This window comes from Diospyros lotus, chromosome 6, assembly GCF_014633365.1.
Source record: "Diospyros lotus cultivar Yz01 chromosome 6, ASM1463336v1, whole genome shotgun sequence".
Taxonomy (NCBI): domain Eukaryota; kingdom Viridiplantae; phylum Streptophyta; class Magnoliopsida; order Ericales; family Ebenaceae; genus Diospyros; species Diospyros lotus.
In genome coordinates, this window is record NC_068343.1 from 25,922,609 (window position 1) to 25,948,910 (window position 26,302).

General features: G+C 37.7%; 1 protein-coding gene across 3 annotated transcripts; it reads left to right on the forward strand.

Moving 5' to 3' along the window:
* Positions 1–19,227: 19,227 nt before the first annotated feature.
* Positions 19,228–25,494, forward strand: LOC127804277 (uncharacterized). Of its 3 annotated transcripts, none has more exons than XR_008023679.1 (6): positions 19,228–19,284; positions 20,203–20,315; positions 20,401–20,442; positions 20,528–21,179; positions 23,470–23,626; positions 24,503–25,494. XR_008023679.1 is itself a non-coding variant. In XM_052341114.1 (4 exons), exons 1-3 carry the CDS (start codon positions 20,171–20,173, stop codon positions 20,968–20,970), a joined length of 630 nt encoding a protein of 209 aa, XP_052197074.1. In that variant the 5' UTR covers positions 19,252–20,170; the 3' UTR covers positions 20,971–21,179; positions 23,470–23,753. The 3 variants fall into 3 exon arrangements, 1 of the variants encoding a protein (XP_052197074.1); XR_008023680.1 differs by having other exon boundaries at positions 19,252–20,315; positions 24,503–24,926; positions 25,069–25,494; XM_052341114.1 differs by lacking the exon at positions 24,503–25,494 and having other exon boundaries at positions 19,252–20,315; positions 23,470–23,753.
* The last annotated feature ends 808 nt before the right edge of the window (positions 25,495–26,302 follow it).

Here is a 26,302-nt window from a genome sequence, read left to right on the forward strand (position 1 = left end):
GAGTTATGGAACTGACCGTAGCTTTCGTCGCCCCTACCGTGCCTCTCGCAGATCTTTACCCCCTGATCATCTGCATAATCACTGTATTGCCCTGTGCTTTAGGCGAGCCAACCCCTGGTCACCATCATCGTGTCACTCCCACACACTGGCCCAACACTGGTTCCCCATCGTATTGCCCTGTGCTTCGGAGAGTCAACACCCAATCATTATTACCATGTGGCTCCCTTACACTGGCCCAACAACAGTTTCTAACAGCATGACTCAGGTCCTACTCTGATCTGCTTCGCACCCCGTAATTGTGACTTTTAGCATTCCAGTCACACCTCTGATATCAAACCGGGCATGACTACCTCGCCACGCTCGTAGCCACCATCCTTACCAGGCTTCCTACTCGGCAAAATCTATCGGATCATTACCGCGTTCCGCGATTCTTCCTTAGGACTACTCTAGATGTCCTATCTTTTATAGGGGATTCTCGGTCTAACTTGACCAAATTTCCTAAGGTGCTGCTCCAGATCTTCCGCATCTGATCGTCATTTGCAGTTCACTAAATTGCTCAGGCCTATGGGCCACCTGCCCTCAACGCGAGCCAACTCATTAGTCCCCTACCACACGGTCCATAGCATCCGATCCGTCACATTGAGCCCTGCACCCATAACATCAAAGCTACTAAAAGCCTTCCCGAACTACGATGGTTCCACCACCATCTTACCAAAGTCATCTTACTTGGTTACCCTTGCCTTGATAACCTCAAGCTCATACCATGAGCCTCGCTCCTTAGGACTCCACATCTCTTATCACTTAAGAGACTCTCAAGCCACTTTTCCTCTTGAGGCCTCATGATCTTACTCCACAAGATCATACCTCAAGCTCCGACACCCATTACCATAAAGCACCTACCATTACCCTCCAAGTAAATCGAGACCTCTCGTCTCTCCTTGCACACCCACAGTGCATTTTGTCACGACGCCCAGCTTGGCTTTCCAGCAGGCCTCTCTCAGGCTCCCATGATTTGGAATTTAAATTCGGGGCCTCCACATTACTTGCCCTGCCCTGCCCACTTGGCATCCGAAGTTGGCATTTCCATTGCGCGCATAGCCTATGGATGTCCTGTTGCCACAAACTCATCGCCCTCGGGCCACCCACCGCTCATACCCTTCATTGGGTGACCTCCGCGTCTCCCATCAAGGGTCTCGAGACCTTAGGCGTCCCACTAGACCCCAAGTGTCATAATGAGAGTTTTGATTGGCCCCTCATCCATCGATCACATGAACGGTCACTTGGCCTTACTCAATCAGGACTTCTAACCCAATGGCTCCCACACGCATATCAACGCATGCCCAACTCCATAATCCCAGTCTAGATTCCCTGGGATTCCAGCTCGACTCTCTTGGGACTTCCATCTCATGCAAACGCCCGCTTGGACCCACTTGTCACACGCCTATCATTCCCAATGATAGACCTCGTCTCATCATGAAACCAACTAGGGTCCACTCATACCCTAGGCACATCCCCTCTTGGATTATCATAACAATACGATCACATGGCATAATATTTATTTAGCATCTTGACTCCCCTTAGAGTCCTTCCGGATTCTACTTACGCCATGCCTTCACTGGCCATGACATACAAATGCATTACATGCACACTCCCCATAAAGCCTTACTACAATTAACTTTACTCCCAGGAGCTCGTCACATAGCCAGCTGATGACTCATTTCCTTGATTCTTGAGTTAACTCCCATTATAGCTCACTCTATCTCAGCGCATAGGCCTCATGCACGATTTCCGAGGGATAGCTCTATTCCCTCGAACATGCTCAGTAAATCCCTAGCATAGGGACACTCTACTAATCCTTTCTCGAACTAGTCATGCCTCAGCTTCGTGTCCCCACACGAGCCCCAACACTTCAATCTAAAGAAGTCCCCATTGTTTAAACACTTCATATCCTCGAAATGCCATATTCGAGTTTTCTTAACACCAGCACCCACACTCGGGTTTTCGGTTCCTCATTGCTCAACTTGTATACCTCTCACAGGTATATCTTCTCAATCCAAGGTATTTTCTCATCCCAAGAACAGGAATATCCAAACATGCCATTGCAGGCCTTAATGACTTGACCCAATCCCTTAGGGTCCTTAGTTCACCTGTCCAACATTCGAGGTTACCGGACCAACCTTACATTGAAATCTCAAAATTTCAAATCAATTGTTCTCGACCCCAACTCAGCAGTTACGACATTTCGACTTGCATTCACATCATGCCAGACATCCTCTATTCCAAACTTTGGCATTTACTCACATTAATCACTTAACCGACCATATTTAACACTTAAGCACGCTAGCCTTCCCCACTCATACAGCTAGCCATGCTCTGATACCAACTGTAACGACCCGCTCCCACTTACGAGCGCCACCGGTAAATAATCGACCAGATTACTCACCTATCAAACCACAACTGAAAGGTTGGACTATGTTTCAACAAGAAACGCCCTAGGTGGGAACTAGGCTTCGTCCTTCCCTTCGCTCCACTCAAGAATCGGTCCCAACACAAACAAGAAAAAACTCAATGGACCGAGACCCGAAACCCGAGTGAGCTTCACCTCTCTTCAACTCGCTCCATAGCAAGCCAGAGGTGACCTAGGCACAAGCTAGCATACAAACACTTCGCTGAGTATTGGGGATTTATGAGAACGTACCTTGCTGAACTTGACTCGGTCCGAAACTTGGCTTTACCGACTATGCCACATTCAACAAGCAATCTCACAATCATCTATCATACTATGATGATTACACAATTAAATACATTTAAGCTCAATGACATAGACATTTACTCACAAGGGTATACATACACCACGCCCCCTGGCTACATACAAGCAATATTAAATATACATAACTCGGGCAACACAGCTAGTTGTCACAACAGCCTCCCGGTGCCATCCCTTCTTGCATCCAGACTTGTATCATCTACACATGAGGTAAAACCTCACGAGTCATAAAGACTCAGTAAGGGTGCAATGCATGTAAATATGAATATAATCATGTTTATGTATGCCAAATGCATGCTAATGAGGCTAGGCTCACACATCCTCACAACCCACTAAGGTTTGAGGCATCAACCTATCAGCCCCCACCACTAGTCCTCCATATGGCCACAGGTCCACTAGTTCTTGCATCACACAAGATATAACCACTACATGCCAATGCAACATAAAAGCATTATCAAACATATTTATCCACTTGCAAGGCCACCTCCACATGGGGCCGTCCCTTACCTGGCTCGAAGCCTAATCTCTGCCTCGGCCCAAATTCCAGCCCGAACCTCTAGCTTCCCTAGGATCACCGCCTTCCCGGTCAAACCTAGATGCAAAACACACAAAACCCCAACTCCATTAACGTCCGGCATTAAACCAATGCCCTCAACTACGCCGCACATTGCCAAAATCATCCATCAACAAGATTTCAAATAACTCCAACATAGGGTTTAATCCAAAAATTAATTATTCTACATTAACTCGCTTAATGTAAATAATTTGGGAAGAAATATTAATTTACCTCGGACAATTTGGAAACGAAAATCGGCCAACCGCTCACACCGGCATTGCCTCTCGAGCTGCCACTTGCGCTCAAAATCCCATTCTCGAGCTTCCGTTATGCTCCACGAGTCTCGAAATAATTTCCAGAACCTTCTGAAATTTTTTAGGATTTTTTTCCTATTTTTCCCCAAACTTCAGATTTTTCCATTATTTCTTTTATTTTATTTTTTTTTTCTTTTCCTCTTTATTTTTCCTTCTTCTTCTCCATTTCTTCCCTACTTCCCGCGCGCACTGTTCCCTTTCTTCTTCCTTGGGCGCGCACGGCGCCAGCTCGCTCGGCTGCTGCCGGCCACCACCGCTGGCCCTCCGCCAGCCGACGCTGCTCCAGCTCGACCCGCCACCAGTCGATGCGCCACCGCCGACCATCAGCACATCCACCGCGAGCAGCCATAACCGACCTCCTGCGCGCTGCCATTACTGCCATGGCCGAACCAGCCTCCGCAGCAACCTCCGCCTTAGCCGGTTACGCCCGCCACCGCTTGCTTCTCGCACCTCCGTGCACGCCACCATCACAGCCTCTGCAACCGCGGCCCGCGACCCCCTGCTCGCACCAGCCATCGCTATAGCTGAACCAGCAGCTTCAAGCCGCCATTGCCAATACCTCAGCCGCCTCCGAGCACCGCCTCAGGCGTCGCATCAGCCGCCGCACGCCGCGATCGCCGTCGGTCACCTCGACCAGCTCCTCCATCACTGCTGCTTCCTCGGCCATGGCAGCTTCCAATGCTGCTGCCAGCTGCGGCCTCTTCCTCCGATCTCTCGATCTCTCTCTTTCTCGCAATCTCTCACACTCTCGCGATCTCTCTCTCTCTTCGCTCTCGGCTATCACTCTTCTTCTCCCTCTTTGATTTTTAAATTTCAAAATTTGAAATTTTTTTGGCAGCAGCTCGCGGCTCTGCTTATAAATACATAAGCCTATACATATATAATTACCTATATATATTATTATTTAGACTCTTAATCCCCCAATTTCTTAATTATTTCACTTGGGATCTACTAATTACACTTAAGACTTTCAATAATATCATTTGGGCCCTCCAAGACCAAAATTAATTACTCTTAAGCCACTCAAAATCTCAATTTATTTGAAATTAATATACGACTTTTACTCGAAAATACCGATTTCTTCCCTGCGCCTGCACGGGACATCTATTCGACCCGAAAACGCTTCAGGATTGCCTTACTCAGAAAACCGAACCACCCTTAGGGTCCCCTCAGCTTCCAGGAGGTCCCCTCCGATTATTCGGTATTGGCACCCACTCGGGCTTATACAGAATTTATTTCGAAAATTATTCCCGTTCGGACTGCTTCCAGCGTCATTATCCTCATCTCGAGACGCTCACCAATCCCTTGCTCTCTTCCTTGGACATCCAAGTCCCGAGGCACTCCCAGCCGCCAATTTGAGAATTTTATTAATTAATTTATCGGGATTGACCCTTGGGCTTTCCGGACCACCCAAGACCTGACAAAATAATCCAAGAATTATTTATTTTCAATACCATGTAATACCGGGTATTACAGTTTTACATTCTCCCCCCTTAAATAAATTTCGTCCTTGAAATTTTGGCTTTTGATAATTCAAATCACCAATAATAACTCCAATTTGAAATGACCTAAAAACCTCGATTACGCATAATCTCTAATATTTGGCAATCTCTTAATTCGCATTTATCTTACGATCCAACCTTACGAGACTTGTCGTCGTTCACAAAATTTCCCGATCTAACTCTTCCTAGGTAGTCACACATATCCTCAAAATAATTTATATCATTTTCAAACCATGCTTTGTCCTACTTTAAAATTTTTGCTTTCCTTAAAAGATCCATATGTTCTCACTTTTCGACTTTCGATGTTCTAAACCCCACGCCTTAACCTTAGCCTTAAACCTAATTTCCAAGTTTACTTCCAAGCTAATGCATATGCCATGATCATAATGCATCAAAATTTTTACTTGAATAAAATCAGCATACCTTTCGTCATGGTTAGGTCTTTATCTTCCTTTGTCTGGCGAAAAATTCATCTGGTGTGAGGTCCCAACGTCGTATTTATCTTCCCAGGCTGATCTATCTTTTGTCTTTTCGGACATTCACTCGCGTAATGACCCGGCTGATTACACGAGAAACATGTAATCTCGATTCGAATTTTGATCGGATATGCTTCTTTCTTCTTGGGACAGTCCTGTTTCTTATGTCCTTTTTCGCCGCATGCAAAGCACATGATCTATCCTTGAGAACAATTCTTTCCTGGGTGTAATTTTTCGCATCGAAGACACGGTTTGACATCTTTGACATTCCTCCCTCCTGACTTGTGTTCCATGCTCTTTGAATCTCTTTTCTTTTCGCCTGATTCCATCAGTTTCACATGCAATAGGTTTGTCTTAGTGGCCAAAGCCCTATCTAGCACCTCGTTGTACGTGCCAATAATACATAAGCTAAGAGCTTTCTGTAGATCCACTTTTAATCCACCCACAAATCTCTGTGCTTTTTGCCTCTCATCGGTTTCATATATCGGCATGTACCTAATCAATTGAGTAAACCTGACATCGTATTGAGTTACCGACATTTCTTCTGTCTGCCTCAAATTCATAAACTCCCAAGTCTTCTTTTCTTACCAGCTTTGTGGAAAGTACTTAGTGTTGAAAGCTTCCTTAAATCTTTCCCAAGCTATCGGCTGAGCTTCTCTCGACCTTGGATCCTGCTCTACTTGCTGGGGCGTCCTTAGCAAGGCTCGCTGAGTCAATTGCCACCATTTCCCAGCTTCTTCCTCTAGCATGAAAGTAGCACAGTTGACTTTCTCCTCGTCAATGCACTGCAAATGTTGAAGCAATTTCTCGGTTTGCTCCATCCAGTATTCAGCCATACTAAGGTCATCTCCAACCCTTCCTCTAAACATCGGGGGTCTTTTCCGGCAATACTGATCCAACACACAGGAGGTGTTCTTCGGTGGCTCGTTTCTCGCTACACAGGTTAACAAATTTTCTAGAATCCTTTTCACTCGATCAAGTCTATTCTCAGTAGGACCTGATTGCTCATCTTGCCGCCCATGGCTTGTAGCGCGATTTGTAGAGCGACTACGGTGTCTGCTCATGGAGCGACTGTGACATTTGCTCGTGGAGTGACTACGATGACTGCTACTACTTCCATTCTCCTCTAGTTCGTTGAGGTCCGTGACTCTTCTAGTTTTCACCATCTGAAAAAAGGAAAACACTTTTCTTAGCCAGTGCCATAACCTTAATCTCGATAATGGGTTTTGGGTCCCACAACTTCTGTAGGGTAACCTACCCATGCACCCAAATCATGAACCTATAGATTTTCAACTCAAGAACCTCTATGAGGTTCAAGACTATACCTTGGCCATGCATACTTGACTTGTTCCGTGAGTTGTCTTCCTCGAGGCAACTTACATCGATCCTCGCAATATCTACTTCGAGATCCCTATCATCAAGATTGATTTTCAAAATCCTTAAACCTTATTCTCAATAACACTAACCGAACCATCCTAGGTTTCTCATTCCCTAGAATCCTCAATCAACACCGAATCATTCCAATACTCAAACCTCAATGACTCACGTCACCTATTCACAACCTAACTTGATAGCTAGATTACATCACATCGAACTAACCATCAATGCCTCAATCATTCTCAATTCCCAATAATGCCTTTGAGTCTCCAATCAGGCATTTTCTAAGTCTCCAAATAAACACTCGCTCTAGTATCAATTATAACAAAGCTACATAAATCTCCAAGATTTCTCCTAAATCACCGTTCTTTAGGTTATCAATAATCCATAAAATTTCAATTGACAATCCTTAACTCACCAAGTAGGGATTTCTTATTCAGTTCTCTCTGACACCCACTATATCAGGGCCACTTAAGACGTCCAATAATTTATTCGCTCTGATACAAACTGTAACGCCCCACTTTCCCGAAGCAGGCGTTATTCACTTGGAATTTCGGGCATACATTTTTTTTTCCTCAACAGACGCTTAGCATGAACAAAATCTCGATAATTCCAAGCCATTTTCTCAAGATATTAACTTAAGAATAAGATGAGGCTAACAACATCATCACATCAACGGAAGCAGAATCGAAACCTCGACATACATAACTGAATTCACTTTATTCATACCATAGAAGTTGAACCATCGTTTAACATAACATATTCAAAGCAAAATACATCAAGTCTCATCTTTCACGACTACTAACACCTCGAGCATAAACAAAATACATGCTAATGATTACTAATGAAATCAACAGCTACATCTCGATAACCCCTTTTCTTTTAGCACCACTGTTTTCAACTGCAACGTTTGAATATTCCAAGGACATAGTCTAAATTAGATGCTGAATCATCTAAGTGAGCGTTCAAAATCATTTTCATGAATGTATGCAAACATGAATAACATGGACATATCCTTTAACAATCATTCAACATAAATCGAATTCCGACATTACCCGACGTACCTCAGCCCAAGAGAATCCCACATGACACTTAACTCTAACAGGGGAAAATGCAATCTCTCTAAAGGCAACATAACCACATCGACACATTGGCACAACACGATCCTGCTTAGGAGGGACAACCTCAGCACATGACCCCGGGTATCACCCCCATATCATGTCTAGGCATTACGCTCACACTCAAAGGCATCTAGATCCCAACACAACCCTGGCCACAGATGATCAACACTATCCATGGGAATCCCCGTCCACCTCGGAAACAATACTACCGCTCAATGGTCCCGGGGTGGTGTCCACTCGTAGCCCCGCCACTTCGGTCCCATAGGGTGAAGTCCGGTCTCAGCCCCGTCCCCAATGGGTATTTTCCCTTGGCATGCTTCCCTAGTGTTATCACTCAAGTACCTCACACAGGTTGACAACACACATCCCACATGGACATCACCCAAACATGCCAATGCCAACATCATCATCAACCATGCATCATTTAAACATCATTTCATGTACATAATTTATCACAAGAAATTCAATGCACATGCATAAAACATTTAGGGACGAATCGCCCTCTTTAAAACCATCATCACACCATAAAACTGTTCATATGCAACAAAACATTTTTCACGAGACCAAATCCAGTTTAGGGTAAGACCCTCATAAAACATTCATCTTAGGTTAAAAACGTTCACATGCATGAAAACATCTTTTGCTTGTAATCAAATCAAGTTTTCAGTCAGGAACTCTCACAAAACCATGTTTTCAAGTTAGAATACTCACAAATCCATTCACATGCCATAAAACAAGTTTTTCCAGTAGAACCACTCACACCTCAACCATTCGCATGAACAAACCAAGTTTTTATAGCGAACAACTCACAAAACCAATTTTTATGCAGGTAGAAACTCTCACCTTTAGACGCAACTCAAATTTTCTCAAAAGGCGTACACCACCTCGATTTGCGTGCTAACCTCAAACTTCACACAAGCTACTTCACTGGAAGCTTCAAGGCACCCAAATCATCATAGTCATTTCAATAAGCATCAAAACCCTAATTTTTCCTTAATTTCCTCACATTTATTTCATTTTTCTCCCAATTTTCTTCACTAACATCTTTAAATAAATATCTACACAACTATTTCACCAAATCTTTTTGCACAACAATTACTAAAATAAAATTCCAAGAATTTTAAAAAAAAATTCCAAGACTTACCCTTGCTGCACGCGTCCCCACGCCCCTAGGCACGTCTCTGCTCATGTGAAGATGCGTGTGCACTACACGCGCATCATCTTCTCTGGTGAGCTGCTCGCCAGCTGGCACCGGAATCCGACCTCGACTCCACCACACGATAGCCCTCTTCTAGTCGATCCTGCTGGCACCTTGAATGGCCTGAAAAGAGTACCAGAGGTGCCTCAACCGAGAGCTTGAAGTCTTGGCCTGCTTCCATTTTCTGGCGACACCTCAAAACACCACCAAACGCACACAAAAATGCACCAAAATTTCCAGATTGCTTCCTCAGGTTATGGGCTTCAAAAGCCCTATGATTTAAGCCCTTGATTCATTTGCTAACACCCCCAATTTTGAGCTTCAAAATGCCAAAATCCTCTGCCACCATTTCTCTATTTATAAGCGCAAATCGGACCTTAAAACCGACATGGTTGGTCGACCCAATGCCTCAAGCTCCCCAACCACCTCTTGGACGACCCAAAAACATGGGCAAACGGCCTCGATTGGCTGATTACAGGTCATAACCAACCGACCAAAAACTCGGCCAGATTTCTTGATTTTTCGGCCATCTCAATGCACGCCAACGGTCAAGGCTTGGTCCTTGAGCTTCCCTGACCCGAGATCTCGAGATCCCAATGCTCGGATTCACTTGGTCGGCGACCAGCAGTGATGGTTGGCCATGGTAGCTTCATCTTTTGCTTAATTCCACTTTTCCCTCCAACTTTGACTTATTACATTTTGCCCCTTTTCTCAAGCCCTTGAACTTTCTTTCATTTCCACTAAGACCCTCATGTTTCAAAACTCACACTTTCTCTTTTGAAGATTCCAAAAAATTGTCCTTTCCACCTCCCTCCGGCAGATTCAATAAATTTTAAGAAATTGCACTTTGGCCCGAATTTTCGTTTTGGCCTTTAATCCTTTTGTTTCTTCTACAAACCATTGAAGGGTTGTTCTATTCACCAAATATGACCTTCCTCAGGGTTTCGTTGACTTTTCAAAAGCCCCCTACAATTATTCGGTATTTCAGCCCACATCGCAGCTGCAATTTAGCTGTACCAAAAACTTTTCTCGATTCAATTTCTTTCGATACTAAAAATCACTTCTCAAATTGCTCAATGATACTATATTATTTTCCTTTGATATCTAAGTCTCGAGGTACTCCCTTCAATTGATTCGGAGACTCATTTTCACCATCAAGCCCATTTTCGATATTCAAATCTCACTTAAATAATGTGGCAGCCTTATGCCAAAATGGGGTTTTACAATTGTGGTGCAAAAAGGAGAAGCAAGCCGAAACCAAAGCTCTCATTCCTTCAAGCTCTCCTCACTCCATGCCAATAGGTTTGTTAAAGTTATTTGGTAAGGTGATTTAATTATATTCAAATTGTTGGGTTGTAAAAGATAAGTGTTATTTATCTTGTTGTAAGGTTTGAGTTGAGCATGTAAAAACTTATTGCGTAAGGTTTTAGGGTTAACCGTGGTAAAACCTTTGGTGTCGTTGATCGCTAGTGAAAGTGATTGTGGTTTGCCAATCCTTCAAGTGGGTAAGCTTGAAGGTAGTGGAATAGGCAAGTGCCGAACCAATATAAATATTGTGTATACTTGATTTCTCATTCCTACTTGTTGTAATCCTTGTTCATGTTTTTAAAAGAATCGTTTTTGAAAATCTAAAGGAGTTTTAAAATTTGCAAATCAGTGAGTAAGGTTTCAAAACATACCTGCCAGTAAGTTGGATTTCGAAATATACTCATCTATATATTTTGAAACATACTTAACATAAATGTTAGTTTCGAAACATACTCCCTCAAGTTTCGAAACATAATGTCCTGCAAGTTAAAGTTTTTTAAGTTATCGAAAATTTACCCAAATCCTAATTCACCCCCCTCTTGGGATATACTTTCCATTATATAGAACTAATAAAATCCAAACCACAGAATATCTTCAAATACAAAACACATGGATACCATCTCTTGAAACAATAACCGAATGTCTCAAACATAACCAAAACATACATAGGGTTCACATAGGTTTCGTACATAATCAATTCCATGCTAAAAACATGCTACCTACAACAGATAAACTTAATCTTCAGCTATCTCTTTTCCTTTACAGCCGCTCATCGAACATGGAACGTTTGAATGTTCCAGGGGTATAACACAATTAGAAGATGAATCTTCTAGTGAGAAACTCAAAAACAGTTTATATCAATGCATGAACAGGTGTAAGACGTATGAGAAAAAAAAGATGACTATTTAGAAGTGCCTTGTGAACATGGCTAACCTCCAATGAGAGCTTTCTCAACGGCACATGCATAGCACCTCTCGGAAGGTCCCAAAACCATGGCACCCTGGCCTAACCTCATAGAACTCATGCAAGCACCATATCCATTGCCCCTTAGACTCACGGCCTTCCCCACGAGAGCTTTCTCAATTACGCATGCATAGCACCTCTCGAGGGATATCCAACTTTTATCCTCGGCCATCAACAGATAGATACAACAGTATGGTCAGACAAATTTTATAAATGCAATAGTTGAAAAGCCAATAGCATATATTTTCATAAATACATTTCAAATATGGAACATGATTTCCCGTAAGAGAACAAAAAGAGTTTACGTGCAGGAACTTCACAAAACAAGTTTCAAGCAATAGCAATCTCATATAAGAGAATAAAAATAGGATTTGGAGTATAAGAGTCTCACAAACCAAGTTTGGGGTAGGAACTCTCACCTTTGCCAAAATTTCAAAATGCCTCAAAAAGTGTGCACTACCTCGATTTGCGTGTCAGACCTCGATTTTTGTTCCAACCTCAAAAGTTGCACCAATCACTTCACTTTAAACCTCAAGGCACCCTAACCAATGTATAAACATCATAAATCTAATTTTTTTTCTTAATTTTCTCATGTTTCTCCATTTTTTTCCCATTTTCTTCTCAAAAATCCAAATAAATATCTCCTTAACTCATTTCTAAAATCTTTCTTCACGACAATTCATAATAAGCTAATAATTCAAGGAAAAATTACTAGACTTACCCGGATCTGCATTTTCACGCAAAATGAGGCTGTTTGGTGAGAAAACAGAGACACTAGAAAGTCAAACTTCAAAACTTTTTACACACACCTCAAGACCTCAATTTTAGAAGAATTATGCAATTTTTTTCAAAATTTTTTTCTCCCATAAGCGCCCTTATGCGCTACCTCAAGGTTGGCTCACGTACCCCACTCGCGGCCTGCTGCTGGCACGTGTTTCACATGCGCCGGTCATCTTCTTCACTAGGCTTTCGACGAGTTTCGATCTGCTTTGGTTTAATAGCGATTTCTCCTTCATCCAAACTTCGTTTTGCCCCCCGTTTGAACCTACACCTTCCTCTCTTTTCCCTCTACCAGATTAAGCTTAAAATCCCTCAAATGAAGCCATTTTCTAACTGCTCCAAGCTATTTTCTGGTGAAGCTCATTTTTTCGACGAGGCTTTGGATCTCCCTCATCTCTCAACCAAAATGGCTCAAAGTTTCCAGAAATACTCCTCTAGATATGGGCCAACAAAAGCCCCTTATCCGATTCTCCCAATTTGTTCGCAAATTCATGGATTTACAAAATTAAATTTTCAAAGCTTTCAGCTACTTCTATTTATATGCGAGCTCGAGCTTCCAAACACTCCAAGCTTGATAAACTGACCCTTTTGAGGCTTTTACCACCCTTGGATCGACCTATTTGCTACAAAAACTAACCACAATGATGATATTTGAAGCTTTCAAATTTCGGCCAAGAACTTGGTCAGAAAGCTTCAAAATCCAGCCAACCCATGCCTCCTTGTCGGCCTAAACCCGACCCTAAGGCATGCACAGTAGGGGATGACGAGGGCTGAGGTTAAAGGTTCCATGACCTTAAAGTGAAATGGTAGGATCACTCACTCATTATAAGGTTTAACAACCAGAGTAAGACCTAACATAGAGCATGATTGTGGAAAATTGAGGTATAGGTGCAGAACATTTAAGAGGGGTTGCCCAATGAGAGTTCCCAGATATGGGTAAGTGACCCCAGTTGGGGAGTGGTATTGGCCAATAAGAAAAACCTCGGTATTTTTGTTGAATGTGGAAAGAATACCTAGTTGGGAAACTATTATAGCGCGTGCATTATTAAGCCGAGGTGTAGACTCGAGTAGTGCATGTTATTGGTTGAAGCATGAAAATGCCCACTATGATGTATGGGTAGGTGGGTTATGTGTAAGTCAATGATAAGTGGAGATCAACTGGTTAAGGTAGTAGACCATATGAGAAATGGTCAAGTACGACTAGAGGAGCCAGGTGGTTTCTTCCCATATAGTGCGACTATGGTTATAGTTGATCGGTAATGAGATGTTGCCATGGGGATTGACTTAAGCTATGGATGTATGTGGTTGATGACGAAATCCCATGGTTGAATGGGTGTTAGCATGTCTAATGGGTATTAGAAGTGACACTGCTACGGTTGATCATTACTAAGACGTTCCTATGTTTGATCGGGGTCAAATCGTGGTCGTGTGTGATTGGAAAGGGAAACGTTATCATGTGTGATCGGCATAAAATCGTTGTTGATTGATCAGTGATGCAGTGTTGTCGAGTTAATTGGCATTATCATGTTTGGTTTTGGTTTGGCGTGGAAAATGGAAAGTTGACTACAAAGTGATGCTTAGAGGCAGTTGAAATCCATCAAGATGATGGACATTATTGTGGTAGTCATGTGTCATGACTAGAGAACAGTTGTGGGATTTAGCGGGAGGCCAGAGTGATATCGGTGGATGAGTATCCTCGAGAGTCAAAGGATCAGTAGCCTAAGCGAAACCTCAAGGTGGGATAACCCAAGGGAAATGTGAGCAATGGTTGAGTTATGAGATTCTCAAGTGTGGCAGTTCGAGAAATAACTCGAGAATGTGTTTTTCTTGGGCAGAGAAGTAAGGTGAAGAGAATTTTGAGTACGAAATTCAGTTAAAAAGGGTTGGATGTAACACTTGGTATTACATGGTGTTGGAAAATATAAGATTTTTGGTTATTTGGAAAGGACCTCAGGTGGTCCGAGAAGCCCGAAAGTCAATTTTAAGAATTTAATTAATAAAATTTGTCAAATTGATGATAGGGAATACCCGGGACTTGGATGTTTAGGGGATAGGACATAAAATTGGCAAGCGTCTCAAGGTGAGGCTAATAACGCTGGAAATAGTCAGATTGAAAATAATTTCCAGAATAAAATTTGTATAAGCTCGAAATGTTGATGGTATCGAATTGTCGTAGGGGCCTCCGAGAAGTTGAGGGGACCTTGAAGGTGTTTCCTTGTCTGTGTTAGGACCATTCCTCGAGTGGAGCGAAGAGAGGGATAAAGCTTGTGCCCACCTAGGGCGTTTTCGGTTGATACATAGTTCGTCTATTCAGTTATTGGCTTAGCATGTGAGTAATCTAGTCGATTATTCACTGGTAGCGCTCGTAGGTGGGAGCGGGTCTATTGTTACCAAAATACAACAATTAGAATTTTTCTGAGTGGGATACTGAGAACATATGTGATTGATACTAGGCTGGTGAACTGCAAGCACTTTTCGGAGGGACGTTCCCGAAGGAGTCTTCTGAAGCAATGTTCTCAAAGAAGTTCAAAGGGTCCTTCCAAAGGGTCATCCTGAAGATCCCTTCCGAAGAGTGATTTCGTGGTAACTAAGGATATCTTGATATGGCTAAAGTAAAGTGGTGGCTCCGAAAGAGTCTTCTGAAGGGTGCTTCCAAAAGGCTGGTGCTTTCGAAGAGATGAGCAAGCCTTTCCGAAGGAACTTGGTTTGGCACGTTTTCCAAAGGAATTCGGCTTCTGAGGGGAAGGACCCTTCAAATAAGGGTTAAAAGGTTCGTGGGATTTTCCTCCCATGAAGACCCTTCAATGCTTAAGTCAGTAATGGAATGAAAATAATCTTACGGAAATGAAAGTAGGCTAAATTTCTAAAGAAAAATAGAAGTGGTATACTAATGTCTAGATCCCTTTCTGCAAACCGTAGCTGGGCTTTTATAGGGCCCGAGCTTCGAGAATGGTGGCCGGGTGTACGTTTCACTGATCTGGGATGACACGGTGCCTTCAATGGCTTCGCTTCGGAAATGCCAAATAGTCATTTCCGAAGGCCCCTTCCGAAGAAGGCTATGGGTCGCACATTGGAGGCATATCTTCCTTGTCTCGTAAGGAAGCATCCAAAGGCCAGCTTCCTTCCAAGAATGCTTCTGAAGTGTCTTTTCGAAGGATCCTTTGGAAGGACTCTTCCCTAACAGCTTCTCGTCTTCTTAGCGATTCTTACCCTTTTTTCCTTCTAATTATTGGGGTACAACAGATATCAATAAAAATTTTCACAAAAACATAAAGGCAAATTTATAACTTAAAATAATAAAAACTTATAAACATAGAGAGTTTAGGGAAAATACCACCAAGCATGAAATTTGAATATCTCTTACTCTTAGTTTGTAAAATGACTGGTGATATTCTTGTTCACTTCTTCTTTCCTTCATGCTTGGTTCATCCATAAAGATTTCTCTTTGAGATTTATTTGGATGACAAGCAACTTGAAAAATTAACTATCTACAAGCTTTTGGTGGCCAAACTATTTTGGGTTCACCATTGTTAGCATAGAGTGTTCCCTTAGGAACTCATACTTGTTTAAGAATCTTTGGATCATTTCTTATAAAACATTTGTGTTTAAAATGATACCAATAGTTATAATGTGAAGTAAATGATTTTTGTTTCCTTTTTATGAAGATTGTATGCTTCCTTATGCTCATTCATATGAAAGTGATAAATTTTTGGTATCAAAACATGTTTGGATCCTTAGGATTTGGTATGAGAAATACTAGATATCATAGTTCCTTTATTAATCCATTTCAAATTAGGACCACTAGATGATTTCCTTTTAAAAGGACAACCAAATACAATGTGGCCTAACTTGCAATAAGGAAAGCATCTAATCCCATGAGACGTGTATAAAGAAAAGCTTTTGACATTAGCTTTTTAATTATAAAAATTTAGAACACCTTTATCATCATCACAAGAATTTAAAATTTTTCTATTTAAAATAGGTTTCTCATTAAAAGCACTATATAGGAGATTTCTATTTAGTTTCTTTCAAAACTTTTTCCATTAAAAATTCTTTATTGGAAGCAAGCAAATATTCATTCTTTGATCTTAAAACTTCCAATTCATTTGACACTAAATCCAAATGTTTTTGAAGAGTTTTATTTTTCAAACATAATTTTTCAAACTTGACATATAATTCATTAAAGGCATTTGGTAACTCTTCTTTTGAAAAATTATTCTCAATATCATTATTATCATCAAAATCATAAGTAGAAGTAGAGGTTACCTCTTCTTCTTCCTTAGCCATGAAACACATATTTGATGTTAAGCTTTCTTCACTAGAAACATGAGAGCTTTTTTTCTCCTTTCTTTGTTGATGATTCAATGGATTTTTAACCTATAAATTTTCATCAACATGCTCACAATATTTGTTAGTAAGATAAATTGAATCAAGAGTATTCAAAATATCTTTAGCATTTGAACACATAGAAATTTTTGCATAAACATTTTCATGCAAAATTTTCATAGCTTTGATATTTAAAACAAATCAGGTTTTATCATTTTTAGTCCAAATGGATTTTGGTTTTGAAACAAATAATTTTATTACAATATTCCACAAATTAAAATTAATGGATTTCATGAAAACACAAATTCTTATCCTCCAGTGTTCATGGTATGAGCCATCAAAATAGGGTGCCACATCAATAGGATAACTTTCCTTAAGCATGAATGTCATGGATCTCTTGTTAAGTTGTTAGACCTTAAAACAAGGAGTTAAGTTCTGATACCAATTGCTAGGTTTATATAGCCATGGCACTGATACCCAATAGGGGGGTGAATTGGGTTATTTAAAACTTTTGTTCGAAAACTTGAATTCCTTTTTATGAAAATAAGATTTTAATGCAAGTGATGGAATTGTTTGGTACAAGAAATAAAATAAGAACAGAATCAAAAGAGAGATATAACCGATTTATAATGGTTCGGTTGAAACCAAGTCTAATCCACTTCCTTACCTCCTCACTAAGAATTTTTCAACCAATCCACTATAATTCTCCTTTCTTTCAATAAGCCCTCTAGTAGTAAGGTAAGAACTTACAACCTCTTGTTTAAACAAGTAAACTCTCTAGCAATAAGATAAAAAATACAACCTTCTACAATCAATGTAAGCCCGATAGTAATTTTGTTAGGAAAATCAAGAATAATATAAAAGAGATGATCTAAGAGTAGACACTTTTAATTACAAGATCTCTCAAAATAAACACAAGATTTGAATAAAATAATACAAATTAATCAAAAAATACTGTAGCAATCTTTAAAAAATTAATTTATAACTTTTTAAACATTGTGTGAGTCAAAATAATTCTTATACATCTTATTTAGCTATTCATCTTTGTTAATACCATGTGGAGACTATTAGGTCAACAATTAATGGTCTATTTTAATAATAGATCGATGTTAATAAATATTTAATATAAATTAAAAGTCTTACACCTAGTTTTGAATAAACTAAAAGTTCAATATGATAAATATATTAATCATTTTTTTATTTTTTTCATAATTAGGCCTTTTAGAAATTCAACTATACCAAACAAGCCTTCACATACTAACCTTTAGTCACTTGTATAGTCCTACCGAATATAAGACGTGAGTTGAGGAAAAATAGAAAAGCCAAGGGCATAAAATGGATAGTAATATTTTTTTTAATTATTGCTTTTATCAAAACATATTATTAAACTAACAAAATAATATTATTTTTATAAATATAAATAACTTGGAAATTATTTCAAATGTTGGATCATTAAGAAACCGTATTATTTGTATATTATTATTACATAAAAAAGTTGTACATGATCACCAACTTTAACAAGTGTTCGGCTGAAAATAATTTTGAATTGATTAATTTAAAGTTCAAATTATAAAAATGCCAAGTAAAAATTATGTTCACCCATTAAGTGAAATTGTATTATTAGGCTCATGTGCGTAAATCGATGACGTTGGCAGCGTAAAATATTAATGGGGGAAACTTGATATCAGGCTTAAGATGTAAGCTATAATATTACATGTATAATAATAATATATAATTAAATATTATGTCTAATAAATCGTAAAATTTATGTAATTTACATAATTCAATAATTAAACGCGTATCTGGATCTATTAAAAATTAAGTTGTAAAGAGAATTATCGGTTGATGGAATCTGGTTTCTTTCTCTCTACCTCAATTGTAATGATGGATATAAAATATGATTATAATTATTTTAATATATTAAGATATGAAGAGAACCAAACTCCTTATTTATAATGGTAAAAGCAGTGTTTCATCAAGACGTTTTAGGAGTTATCATTCACATCTTCTAAACTAAATAGAAATATAAATAATTAATTATCTTATTAAATTTTCTTATTATCTCACTAGATTAACACAATTATATTTGATATTGAATTTAATTATTTTATCAAATAAATACCATCATATCTGATAAAATATTTTTATTAATTATATTATAATATATCAAGTAATTATTACTAATTTATCTAATAAAATATTTATTTTAATTATCACATAAACCACAAAATAATTCTTACATAAAAAAAAGTTCACATGTGATTTTATTTCCAAAATAGAAAAACAAAAGCACAAGACAGAAAGGTAACATGTTGGACCAGCAAATTCGAGTGGTCTCCTTCGACAGGAATCATGTTCTGCTTTGTTAGGTAGCGGCCATTTTCTTCTCAAAGAATCCTCCTAAAGTCATGAACCATCTTTGCTTGCTTGTGCAGTCAAGAATTTAGGTAGAATTCTTCCGAAATCCATGCATTTTGGAGTATACTATATATATATAGATATATATATATGTATATATGTTTAATGGTTGGGAGTTCAGCAAATGGAGTTACATTTGCTGCTACTTAGCCCCCAGCAACTGCAGCATATCCAGAAGGTGATTTAATTAGGCTATTCTCAAATACAAAAATAGTATGTCAGTCATAATAATATCATCAATTTTTTCACTTTTTGATTTGTTACTGTTTTTTATGTTGCCTTCTTATCTTATTCCTTGTTATATATAATAAATTGAAAAAAGTTCTTAATTTCATAAATGGTGGTTAGCATTTTTCTATGATTTTTTTAAACAAAAGGGACATTGGAGCCAATTTTAAGGTAAGACTTGAAGGCCGATTACATGCATGTTTTTTACAGTTTCAGGCTTAACTTGCCTTGTAGAGATTATCTAAAGGATTGGTTAGATACATTGATAACAACATCATTAGCTAGCATTTGTAAATTTATTTTATATATGAAATTTAGTATTATTTGTTTTAGTGGTTGAGCTTTCGATTCTTATTTTAGGGTTTATTTGTTTATATTTGATGTTTGTTTCATGGGACCTCCTCTGTGTTGTGGGCTATTGAGCTTTGTATGTTGGCTTGGGAGTCTTCTTTGTCACATAACGAAGAGATTTTGTGAATACATGTGAAGTGGATTTTTTTTGTTGCATGGGCTACGACTTTCCATTGCTCTATTTTCGGGCTAAACCCTCTCAAGTTATGCCCGTACTTGTTTGGGGCTGACCCTGTAAACTTTCTGAAGACCCCGTAATCCTTGGGAAGAAGTTCACTCATTATGGGCCTACTAGCCCCCCAGCCACTGCATGCTTTGTCGGTTTTGCCATTGTGTTCTGATTTTCTATATATTTAGCAAAAAATAAAAAAAAAAATGTAATCTGATCCAATCAAACAGTCCTCAGCTCCACGTGACTGAGCAACAGCTCGCCCCATTCTTGTTGCGTCATTTCTTTATTTAATGCTCTTCGAGTATACTAACACATGACATGCTCTATAAATATAATTTTACGGAGGAAAATGGCTGGCGATGAAATACTGCCGCAAGAAACAGAAGGTAAAAATTTACCTACGTCCAGCATTGACAGAAATCGAAGCCAGGGTGAAGCACAAGAACAAGAACCAGCTGGTATTCTTTAACTTTGTTTCAATGAATCAAGTAGCTAGTAAAATTTGTTGATCAGTTACGGAACTGGATATTAATTAATTTGCAGAATCGAGGGGTAGGAAGCGTGCTGGCCTAAGAACTCGCTTTGGTATTCTTTAACTTAGTTTCACTGAATCAATTAGCTAGTGAAATTTGTCGATCAGTTACGGAACTGAATATTAATTAATTTGCAGATTTATGGACTGAATGGTTTTACGAGGCAGTGCGAGGGGGAGACCTGCATGGGGTGAAAATGTATCTTAAGACTAAGAGAGAGCTGCTTGGCACAAGATTCACAAAATTCGAAGAGAATACTCTTCAAGTCGCAGTGGTTTCTGGACAGGAAAAGATTTTTAGTGAGTTAATGGAAGAAGACGGTTCCAATAATATCTTGAAAGAGAAGAACATGTACGGAGAAACAATACTCACTCTTGCCGCCGCCCAAGGCAACATCAAGATTGTGGAGCGATTGGTGGGAACATGCGATGAACTAGCGGCATTCCCAATGACAATGGATATTTACCCATCACTGTGGCTGCTTTATTTGGAAACAAGGAAATTGTTTGCTTTCTGTTTAATTTTACTTTGCAAATTTATTTTTTCAATCCAAGCTGCCGGCATGTTGAAGAAGAAGTGAACATGACTAATTCAACTCAGTCGAGTGTAGATGATGGTGATTTCAAGTTTCTCAAAGTGTCCATGACTACTCAAGTCTGTGGACGTGATGAGCGAAACAGAGCTTCAAGCTTGTTAATGATGATAAGGATGAAGCTTATAAGCCTGCTTATCAAAGCGAGTATCATTCTTTTAGGCTCTTCAAAGCATGCATCAGCTCCCAACTCTATGGTATGCACACAAAAACCCAATTTTCATTTCCAATATTTAATGTAATAGTGATATGTAGCAGATCCTCAATATATATTTGGCAGTTGGTGATTTTATTGATGAATTTAAAATTTATAAAAATAACCGTTTGTCATGTATTGAGGATTTGGATACATGCAAGTTGCAGCTTGTTTTTGGATAAATTACCAAAAATAATACCTAATTTTTATCTTACTTTTGAATTAGACTCTTAACTCTTATTATTTAATTTCACTTTATATATAAAACTTATTATTTAATTTCAAAATAACTAAAATACCAAACTTATTATTTAATTTCGCTTTTAAATTATTGCTTGGTACCCTTATTATTTATCGTCAATTGCTAATATAGCGAGTTATGTTATATGAGTTAATTGGTTATAACCAAATTTTACATGATTTTAGTTAATAGATAAAGTTCTTATCACTAATATAGTATGTGCGTGGACTTTCAATTGCTTGGCTGACAAATTCTTGTTGCCTCGTTAACTAAGTCTTTTGTATAATTTGCTTAATTTTCAAAATTGAAACTAAACAACAAAAGTTATATATATTCTCAATTTGATAAAATTAATAGTTGATTTTAAAATTGAAAACAACATGAAAACTTGTCAAAAATGTCTAACTATGGTTGAAATTGGATACGTGGCAACTTGTTATTAGAATGAAAATGCTATTTTGACTTAGAGTTTTTACACTCTTATGTTAGCCTTAGTACATTTGGTACGGGATAAGCTTTTAAATTGTAAAAGTTCATATTTTTAGAAATGTTTTTAGAAATTTTTGATTCCAAATATTTATGTAATTCTATGTTTGATTATGTTTAAACCTTCTTAGAAATGTTGACTATTCTTTTATGAGAATTTTAGGTTGCGTTCTCTTTATTGTTTTTAAGTCATTTTTAGTTTTTGATTTTCTAAAATAATGAAAATGCATTCTCTTTGTTGTTTTTAAAAATACATTTTAAAAACAAAAAAAAAATTATAAAGAAAACTCAAAACAAAAAAGAAGAAGTTATTTTGAGTGTTTTCATCCAAGACAAACTTTAAATTCAAAATACATTTATTTATATATTTATTCATATTTTATTATTGTAATAGAAAAAAATATTATAAAATTCATTAACTTTAAAATGTATATATATTTTTGATAATATATTAACATTAAATATTTCTAATTTATTGAATAATCAAATTTATTGAATAAAATATCATTAAGAAATTGTTTTTAAAATTTTAAAAAGAACGTATTTTCTAATTTTCTGTTTTGAGAAATAGTTTTCAAAATAATAAAAAGAACGCATTTTCAATTTTTAAAAATAGACTACCAAAACAGAAAACTAAAAATGAATTCAAAACTCAAAATTGAAAATTAAAAAGCAAAAAAAACACAGTCTTATATTCCTATGTTTGGTTTAAATACAACATTCTTAGGAATTTATGTTTTTTTTTCAAAATTATCCTTATTTAATTTTTTATTTAAAAATAATAAATTACTTCTACTATATAAAATATTGGAACCCACATCTTTAGTAAGTTAAAAAAATATCATTTTTTTATACATTATATATATAATATATATACATAATCTATATGTTTGTATGAATATCTACTTTAATATATATAATATACTATTTTATAATAAATAATATAAATATATTATAATATATATGTTTATATATAATAAATAAATAGTATATATTTATATATTATAAATATATAATATTCGTAATATGTTTATATATTAAATATATATAATATATGTAATATGTTTGTATGGGGTTATAAAAGAGTAAGGGGGTGTTTTAGTTTTTTTTTTTTTTGTTAAAAATATTCTCAAGTTCATGGGAAATTTGAATTCTCAACCCCCATATGAAAATCTTTTTGTGGAAAAATTACTTAAAAATTATTCCTGAGAATCCTATTTTTTAGGATTCTTCTTATGAAAAAGTTATACCAAAAATGGGAATATAAAATCCTAACCTAATACTTTCAGGAATCTTAAAATTTTTTCAATACCAAAAGTCCCCTTAATTTTATGTATTTGTAGATTTCACTTGCACAACGCATTGAAACTAATTGTGCAAATGGAGTAAGACAAACTACATTGAATATTTTGAGTACAATAAGATGGAAAAACTACTTCAATGGACTAATTAATTTGAATGTTAGTATTACATTGAATATTAGAATTGCACTTACATGAGTTTTTATTATATGAATTCAAATAGCACAATTACAAATTAATTTTTCTTTTGTTTTACAATATAGGTCTAGCTTATATGGTTTTCGAGTTATCTCCGACACTCTTGCATCAATGATATGGTCAAGGAGAATGGTAAAACAATACATCCACTAGCCCGGGTGTTTATGAAACAACCAATGGGAATAGAGTTCGTGGTTTGGTTTATTGAATTTTGTGCACTGAGTAAGTTACAATTTTTTTCTCCACTTTCTTTTTTTCTCCACTTTCTTTATTGTCTTTTCCCATGCCTTGGGTGTTTGTATCATCTATATACTCATTATTAATTAAACATGACATTTGTTTTGGTGAATTTCTTCTTCCTGGTTTTTCTTTTTTAATTTGTACTTGTTTAGTTTGCAAAGAGTGGGATGCCATCTTCTCAAAACCACAAAAAAACAAAAAGAAAAGAAAAGAAAAGCCAACAAACAAAGATTAATTAATTTAATAATAAGATATTATAACTCACGTGTGACTGTTGTTTTTCCTTTAAAGCTAAACTCTAAACTTACAAAAAATCCAACTCATATACATTTTCTTGCTTCTCATTTAACGAACATGATTATTACCTATAATTGCTTCTCCTTTTATTGTTTGTTTTTGTCCCTTTGGCTTATCTCTGTTTATTTTTCTTTTTTACAAGGCAAAGCCAAAGAATATTTACACACAAAAAAAAAAAAAAGGTATCCATGACATATTTATGGGTAAATTAAATGCCCTTAACCTAAATTACTTCTTATTTTCAAACATTTCTATCTATTTTCATTCAGCTAGCTCTCTTACCGTTCAAAAATATAACATGTAATTATTAACTCATTTTTTACTTCGAGCCAATTCCGTAAAACCAAATTATCAATTTAGGTTTTTTTTTTTTTTTTGACATGCATTTTATATTTTAACCTTCAACAAATTTGGCTTCTTTCTCTTTTTTTTTTCACTTCACCGGAGGAATATAGCAGGCCTGCATAAATAAAGTTAGACAAAATTCCTTTAGGCTTTAGCTACATCTAAATTAAGAATAGTGTTCCATTTTTTATTTAATGAGCCTTCCCTTCTGCGCAGTTCTTGTACATCTTGAAATTTGTTGTGGAATCGACATCGACATTCTATTGCCACAGTTTAAAACGACAGTTGAATCATGGCTTGAAAAACCGGTGATATCTCGAAGGTTGTTGCGTCGGATATGCATGAAGATATTGGAATTAGAAAACCATTACGAAATCATTCAAAAGGTGTTGAGCAGACCAATCTTAATTGCCGTGGAACAAGATAATTATCTAATTCTGACATGGCCCTTTCCAAAGATATCTTCAAAATCTACATCTCTGCATTGAAAAATCCTGAAACTGGCTTTTTAAAAACCATTCGGGCTGATAGAAATGGAAACACAGTCCTTCATCATGCCGCATTGTTATCATCAACCAAGAAGCTTAGCCGCTTTCTTAGTCCATCTCTACAAATGCAAAGCGAGATACAATGGTTTAAGGTCCATCTCCAGCTTCTGTTTCTTCTTTTGCCTTTTCTTATTATTTTTAGCTGCTGGTTTTTCTTGTTTACAAAAATTAAAGGTGAAATATTTATCATTTTTTTTTTTTAATTTTGGGGCCGGCATGGTCCTTGATTCTCAGAAAGTGGAGAAGATTTTACCCATGTACAAAGGAGTAGAAAACAAGGATAACCTAATTGAAGAGTCAAGCCACCATTCCTTTGGCTTGGTAGGCTAGTGGGTTGGCCATTTTTGGCATTGTTAGGCAGTGGGAGTTACGCAGAGAGTTTGGAAGTATTAGGCGGGTTAGGCAATCTGCCTAACCTTGTTGATAATGCTTCCCTCCAAACTCCTATAAATAGTCATGATTCTCCTCTTGTATTTGTATCCCAAGATAGAGGATCAGTGACGATCCAGAGAGAGAGTGAGAGATCCGTTTGAGAGTTTTTATTTGTTAAAGAATTCTGGTTGAAATTTTTCTGTAAATTTATTCAGTGAAATAGATTGTTTTTCTCTCATATCTTTTCTTTCATTGCGTTTTGAATCTCTAGTTTCCCAACAAGTGGTATCAGAGCCATAGGTTGAGAGCAGTAGAGGAAAATCCGAAGAACAGAGCCTCTGTTCTTCAAATTTGATTTTTCAAAAATTGTCCAATTGGTATTTTGATCATACCAGAAGAATCCTCGTGCCAAGGCGGGCACGCTGAAATTTTTCGGAGGCCGAAAAGACTCCGCATGCGCCTCCACACGCCACCTGGAGATCGGTGAGTGAAGCCCACTCGCGCCACACGCGCCGTCTGGAGGTTGAAGACGACCACGTGGCGCCACGTCATTTGCCACGTCAACCCTGGGCTCACACACGCCAGCGCCATGTCAGCCGATCTGCCCACGTCAGCTGCTCTGCAACATCAGCACAGAATTTGAAAAAATTACAGTAATTGCAATTTGGCCCCTGAACTCTTTTGTAATTGCAATATAACCCCTGAACTTTCTGAAAATTGCACATTAGCCCCTGAATTTTCAAAAAATTACATTTGGGCCCTGATTTTTCCACAAATCATAATTTGACCCTGTAAGTGTCAAATCTACCATTTTCGACCCTTCCGGACGCAACGGTGCAGTCTGTTTTGGGAGATTCAACTTTGTTTTTGAACAAGTTATTGAAAATGGAGGAAGGAACATCATCAAGAGCCATGATAAAGTTCACGTCCACCAACTACACAGTGTGGAGACCTCGGATGGAAGATCTTCTCAACTATAGAGATTTGTACGATCCCTTGGATTTATTGGGTATAAACCCTGATCTTTCAAAAGAAGCAGAGTGGAAGAAATTAAACAGAAAAACTATCGGTCAGATCCGGCAATGGATTGATCATA

Bases quoted from the DNA above. Each gene is read 5' to 3' on its own strand.
- LOC127804277 (XM_052341114.1), top strand. From the start codon at position 20,171: ATGACATGCTCTATAAATATAATTTTACGGAGGAAAATGGCTGGCGAT. The intron at 20,316-20,400 runs GTATTCTTTAAC...ATTAATTTGCAG, and splicing joins ACAAGAACAAGAACCAGCTG to AATCGAGGGGTAGGAAGCGT. The intron at 20,443-20,527 runs GTATTCTTTAAC...ATTAATTTGCAG, and splicing joins TGGCCTAAGAACTCGCTTTG to ATTTATGGACTGAATGGTTT.